This window comes from Microtus ochrogaster, chromosome 7, assembly GCF_000317375.1.
Source record: "Microtus ochrogaster isolate Prairie Vole_2 chromosome 7, MicOch1.0, whole genome shotgun sequence".
Classification (NCBI taxonomy): domain Eukaryota; kingdom Metazoa; phylum Chordata; class Mammalia; order Rodentia; family Cricetidae; genus Microtus; species Microtus ochrogaster.
Window position 1 is genome coordinate 18,664,667 of NC_022014.1, and position 6,266 is coordinate 18,670,932.

The following is a 6,266-nucleotide window of genomic DNA, read 5'->3' on the forward strand; positions in this document are numbered from 1 at the left end:
GGATCTCTGTGAGTTCGAGACCAGCCTGGTCTACAGAGCTAGTTCCAGGACAGGCTCCAAAGCCACAGAGAAACCCTGTCTCAAAAAAACCCAAAAAAAATAAAATAAAAAATAAACTATTCCAGAGGACCCAGGTTCAATTCCCAGTATCCTCATGGTGGCTCACAACCATCTGTAGCTCTAGTTCCAGGGAATCAGACCCCATCCTCTGGCCTCTGCAGTCACTATGCACATGTGATACGCAGACATACATGCCTACAAAACCCCATACTCCTAAAATAAAGTAAATTAAAAAACCAAGCACAGCTGGTGAGAGGGTTCAAAGGTAGATGTGCCTGCCACCAAGTCTGACTATCTGAGTTTGATACCCAGGACCCCACTGAGGAAAGAGAACTGACTTACATGTATTGTTCTCCGACCTCCACATATATATGGCACATGCACACACATACACGCAGAAATGTAAAAACAAAGACAAATCTGTGCAAAGTTCAGTGGCGGTTAATAGCACCTGGTGGGAAGAAGAGGCCTTGTCTCTCATTTCTAGGCACACGGTTCTGTATTTTGGTTAGCAGCTTATGGCATCAGAGGTATGCTCCTCCGCACTCTACAGATAGCAAGTTTTAAAAACATTCCATTTTAATTACTCTTTCATGAATTAGACATGTCTATATTGACTCATTTATCCAAACCTGTCAAAACTGCTTTCAGGCCAGGCAGTGGTGGTGCACACCTTTAATCCCTGCACTGAGTAGACAGACAGGAAGATCTTTTGATTTCCAGGCCAGAAAAGGCTACACTCACTGGTTTTTGTCTTGAAAAACCAAAATCAAAAAACAAAAACAAACAACAACAACAGAAAAAAAAAACACAGGAAAGAATGGCCAGGGGCTGGAGAGATGGCTCAGTGGTTAAGAGCACTGGCTGCTCTCCCAGAGGTCCTGAGTTCAATTCCCAGCAACCACATGGCAGCTCACCCTGTCTGTAACTCACAACCATCTGTAATGAGATCTGGCGCCCTCTTCTGGCATGTGGGCATACATGGAGGCAGAATGTTGTATACATAATAAATAAATAAATCTAAAAAATTAAAAAAAAAAAAAGAATGGCCGGCTTGTCAGCACATACCTATGATCTAAGTTCAAGGCTGGCCTGTATTACATGTCTGCAACCATATCTCAAAAACAAACAAACAAACTGAAAAGGTACCTATCCTAGCTCTTGTTGTCCAGCCATTAGGAGGGCCAGAGTGCAGCTCCCAACTGAAAGTCCTGCTACTCATCACCGCCTGTAACTCCAGTTCCGGAGGATGCAACGCCCTTTCTGGACTCTGGAGGCTTCCACAAGAATACACATATACACATACAAACAAAAATAGAATTTAAAATTGTACTGAAGAAAGCTAAGAAGGTGGCTTTGAGGACCTGAGTTTGGACCCCCAGTGCCCACAGAAAAATCTGGGTGTGGTGACATGCCTCTGTAACCCCAGTGCTGAAGTGGTGGAGGACAGGCAGATACCTGTACCTCATTAGCCAGCCATCCCATCCAAATCAGTGAGCTCCAGGTTCAGTGAAAGACCCTAGCTCAAGAAAATAAGTTGGAGAAGTTGGAGAGGTGGTACCTGCCAAGACTGCTGACCTGAGTTTATCTCCAGCACCCAAGGGTTGAAGGCCAGAGCTGACTTCTACAAGTTGTCCTCTGATCTAAACAGACACTGTGGCACACTTGTGTCCACTACCATCAGCCCACCTCCAAAAATGCAGTTGAAAATCTTAAGGTGGCAAGCAATTGAGGAAGACACCTGATGTCAACTCTGAGCCTTCACAGGCACGCAGAGAAAGAGTATATACAGCTGGGTGATGGTGGCGCACGCGTTTAATTCCAACACTCGGGAGGCAGAGGCAGGTGGATCTCTAAAAGCTAGTCCCAGAACAGCTAGGATTGTTACACAGAAAAACCCTGTCTCAAAAAAACAAAAGCAAATAGCCGGGCGGTGGTGGCGCACGCCTTTAATCCCAGCACTCGGGAGGCAGAGGCAGGCGGATCTCTCTGAGTTCGAGGCCAGCCTGGTCTACAAGAGCTAGTTCCAGGACAGGCTCCAAAGCTACAGAGAAACCCTGTCTCGAAAAACCAAAAAAAAAAAAAAGCAAACAAAAAAAGAGTATATTGAAGACAAAAGTCCACTAAGCTAAAGATTTTTATGATATTAAAGCAAACAACATTCTCTCTCAACCTAGGAAAGCAGCCTGGGATGTGATGTCAGGTCCTATCTGCACAGCTGGTATGAGGATGTGGTGTGTCCGATCCAAAGGGTGGTTCTTCTCTTTCAGGAAAAGCTGACCTTTCTGCTGCATGCTGTAAGTATTGCACACAAAGACCATCCCGGGTAGACTCTCCTCGGCAGACCTGGATTGTTTAGAAACATACTCATTTTCTCTAAACATAGCTTTTCCCTGCCTGAATATTTCTTCAGACAATGCTTGCTGTTTAGACCACATCTTACTGGCTCCCATCTAGAAAGTTTTATTACTAGGGTGGGGTTGAATGTCAGCTGGATCTCTCCACTAAAAACCGCTTTCACACGAGGTGTGCCCGTGCATGTCTGTTCTCCCAGCACTGGGACAGAAGCAGGAGAAGGAGGTTAAGGTCAGTCTCAGCTACACAGAGAGTTTGACACACAGCTGATTTATGGGAGACCCTGTCCCGTTAAAAATGTCAGCTGGGCCTTCACATTTAAAAAAAAGTAATAATCTTTTCTTCTTAGCCACTTTTTTAAAAATAGGGCTTCACCGGGCAGTGGTGGCACACACCTTTAATCCCAGGCAGAGGCAGGTGGATCTCTAAATTCAGGAGCAGCCAAGGATATGCAGGAAAACACTGTCTCAAAAAAAAAAAAAAAAACCCAAAGAATTAATAAAAAGCAAAAAAAGATAGGGCTTAACTGTTCAGCCCAGGATGGCTTACCTTTTTTTTTTTTTTTAGAAAAGACTTAAATGATTTTGTGTGTGTAGAGACAGAGGGCAACTTTTGTGAGCTCTCATCTTCAGCCTTTTTTTTTTTTTTCTTTTTTCAAGACAGGGTTTCTCTGTGGTTTTGGAGCCTGTCCTGGAACTAGCTCTTGTAGACCAGGCTGGTCTCGAACTCACAGAGATCCGTCTGTCTCTGCCTCCCAAGGGCTGGGATTAAAGGCGTGCGCCACCACCGCCCAGCTCTTCAGCCTTGTTTCTGTGTGCATACTAGCAGGCTGGCCCTCGAGCTTTCTGCTGATCATCTCGTATCTGCCTCCCATATCACCGTGGGAGTGCTGGGACGTGCATGCCCCAGATCTGGCTCTCGTGGGTTCTGAGGGTCGCACTCAGGCCATCTGGCTGCAACAGCTAGCACTTTTACTCAGCTGAGTCAATTCCGGCTCTGACTCCAACTCTTCAATCTTACCTGCCTCAGCTTCTTGAGATTATGGACCTGCCCAACCACATCTGTCTGAAATAATTACTGTTTGAAATGCTGGGAAACAGGTGCCATTTTCAGAATATCTGAAAATGAAAGCAAGATGCAAAGTAATTTTAACTATACGAAAGTGTTTGGGCCCTGCACAAGCCCACCTGCATTCAATCCCCAGATTCCACAAGATGGCAGGAGAGAACCAAATCCCAGAACTGTCCTGACTTCCACATGCAGTCCTTGACACTTTTATACACACGCACACACACGATAAATAGACAGATTTGGGGGCCAGTGTAATAACTAAGGGCATTTGCTGCCAAGCCTGACAACCTGAGTTCAATCCCTGGAACCTTCAGGAGAGTACTGATACCTGCAAATTGACCTCTGACCTCCACATGAGTGCCATGGCATGCGTGCAGCCCCCATTGAGATAAATAAGTGAGTAAATAAATGCTGGAAAATGTTAAAGTGGTGACACATGTAATTTTAAAGACGCCATGAAGAAGTCACGCCATGCAGCAAGGCTCACATCGGAGGCACATAGGAGATGTATTGGAAGAAGAGCAAAGGGGGCAGAGGAGGGAGAGAGGGGCAGAGACAAGTTCCCTAGGGACGAGTGGTAGAAAAGAGAGAGAGGGAGAGAGAGACACGGGAGGTGGGCAGGCCCACCTTTTAAAAGGGAACGTAGTGAATGTGCTCAGGAGGTGCTCTTAGTGGCTGCAGGTGAGGACTGTCCTGTCAGGATCCCAAGGGCAGGCCAGTACAGATGCCTGAATATTAACACCTAATACTAGAGAAACTGAGGTTGGAGGATCAGGAGGTGCAGGCTAGCTATGCTGCAAAACAAGACTATCTTAAAACAAACCATACTAATAAATAAAAATTAAAACAAATGAAAACAAGCCAGGCTATAATGTTGCACGCCTCTAATTCCAGCACTTGGGGGGATCTCCATGAGTTGGAGGCCAGCCTGGTCTATAGAGTAAGTTCCAGGACAGTTCCAGTGCTACACAGAGAAACCCTGTTTCTCAAAGTCAAATCAGACAAAGAAATAAGTCAAACATTACTGAGCAGGGCTTTAGCTTAGAGCACTTGTGTAGGGTGTACGAGGTCCTGGGCTTAATCTGCAGCAGGGGAAAACCTTTCCTTCAGATGTTTCAGACAGCCGCTGAGCACAAGGTGCGGTGGGCAGTGTTCTTTAATAACCATGGCAGACGATGCATTTGGATGCAGTGGTGGTCAGTGAGGAACAGAGGAGGCATGTATCAAACTGGCTCCCTCTCCCTCTCTCTCACAGGCTCTAAGTTATACTCCTGTTGAGCTTAAAGAATCAGATGAAAAAACAAGGAGAGACATTAACAGGTAAAAAACAATAATTTCTGAAGAAATCCTGCCCCCCCCCAAGCCAAACGGCTACATTTTTACCTCCCACCCCTAGTATAGAATGCATTTGTTTTCTCCTGTTCTGCAATGCTGTTGATGGAAAAGGACTTGTATATATGACAGGTTTCTGAGTGTGGCCAGTCTCCAAGGACTTATTCATGAAGGCACCATGACCTCTTTGTGCATGGCCATGACAGAGGAGCAGCATAAGTCTGTGATCATCGACTGTAGTGGGCCCCAGCCTCAGTTCTACAATGCAGGTGAGTCAGAAACCTAGAGGCAGTGTTTGTGGGACTCCTCACTGAAAACACGTGACACAGACATGTCCTTGTGCTGACTAAGTTTGCTGAAACCTTAATGATCCTAGAGACATGGGATTCAATTCATGCCTGTAGTCCACTTCTGCATATTAAAAAGTTCACGTGTGTACATGTGTGTATATAAGAAAACTCTTATCTGTGTACACAGGAACAAACCAAAAATGCTCAGAAAGGCATATTTACATTTTTTTACTTTGAGATAGGTTCTCACTGTATAGTCCAGGTTGGCCTTGAGCTGACAATCCCCCTGCCTGGCTCTCCTAGGATTACAGGTGTGCTTATATAAACTTTTTTTTGTTTGGTTGGTTGACTGCTTTTGAGAAAGGGTCTCATGTAGGCTCTACGGGCCTTAAACTTCTAAACCTTCTACGTCCCCCTCTCGGATGCGGAGATTATAGATGTGCATTACCTCCCTAGTGTGCAGACATTTTCTTGTTTGTGGATTTTTTTTTTCCAAGACAGTTTCTCTGTGTAGTCCTGACTGTCCTGGGACTCACTATGTAGACCAGGCTGGCCTCGAACTCAGAGATCTACCTGCCTCTGCCTCCTCAGTGCTGGGATTAAAGCCATGCACCACCACTGACTGGCATTAAAGACATTTTCTTAAAATCTTTTTGTTTTGTTTTGTTTTTTTTTGAGACAGGATTTCTCTATGTAACAGCTCTGGTTGTCCTTGGAACTTGTTTTGTAGAGCAGACTGACCCCAACTCAGAAATGCATCTCCCTCTGCCTCCCAAGTGCATCCTTCAGATACATCCTTCAGCATCTGGCTTCACGTGGGTGCTGAGACAGTCTTAGGGTCTCGTGCTTGCATGGCCAAGTGCTTTATCCACCAAGCCACCTCCCCATCCCTGAAGACATTTAAAAACATTTATTTATTTATTGTTTTTTTTTTTCCAAGACAGGTTTGTTAGAACTTGCTCTGTAGACCATGCTTGCCTCAAATGCATAGAGATCCACCTGCCTCTGCCTCCTGAGTGCTGGTATTAAAATTGTGTGCCAACACACCTGGCTTCTAAAGGCATTTTTTTTTTTTTTTTTTTTGGTTTTTCGAGACAGGGTTTCTCTGTGGCTTTGGAGCCTGTCCTAGAACTAGCTCTTGTAGACCAGGCTGGTCTC

The 6,266-nt window shown here is 45.2% G+C and overlaps 1 protein-coding gene across 2 annotated transcripts in view; it reads left to right on the top strand.

Annotated features, from left to right (window-relative positions):
* C7H17orf75 (chromosome 7 C17orf75 homolog) overlaps window positions 1–6,266 on the top strand; it is a 20,538-nt gene that overhangs the window by 11,911 nt on the left and 2,361 nt on the right. For both annotated transcript variants that reach the window (XM_005349408.3, XM_013347381.2), the window contains exons 7-9: window positions 2,238–2,357; window positions 4,742–4,806; window positions 4,951–5,087. In XM_005349408.3, coding sequence (XP_005349465.1) covers window positions 2,238–2,357; window positions 4,742–4,806; window positions 4,951–5,087 — 322 coding nt within the window. The remainder of the gene's footprint in view (window positions 1–2,237; window positions 2,358–4,741; window positions 4,807–4,950; window positions 5,088–6,266) is intronic.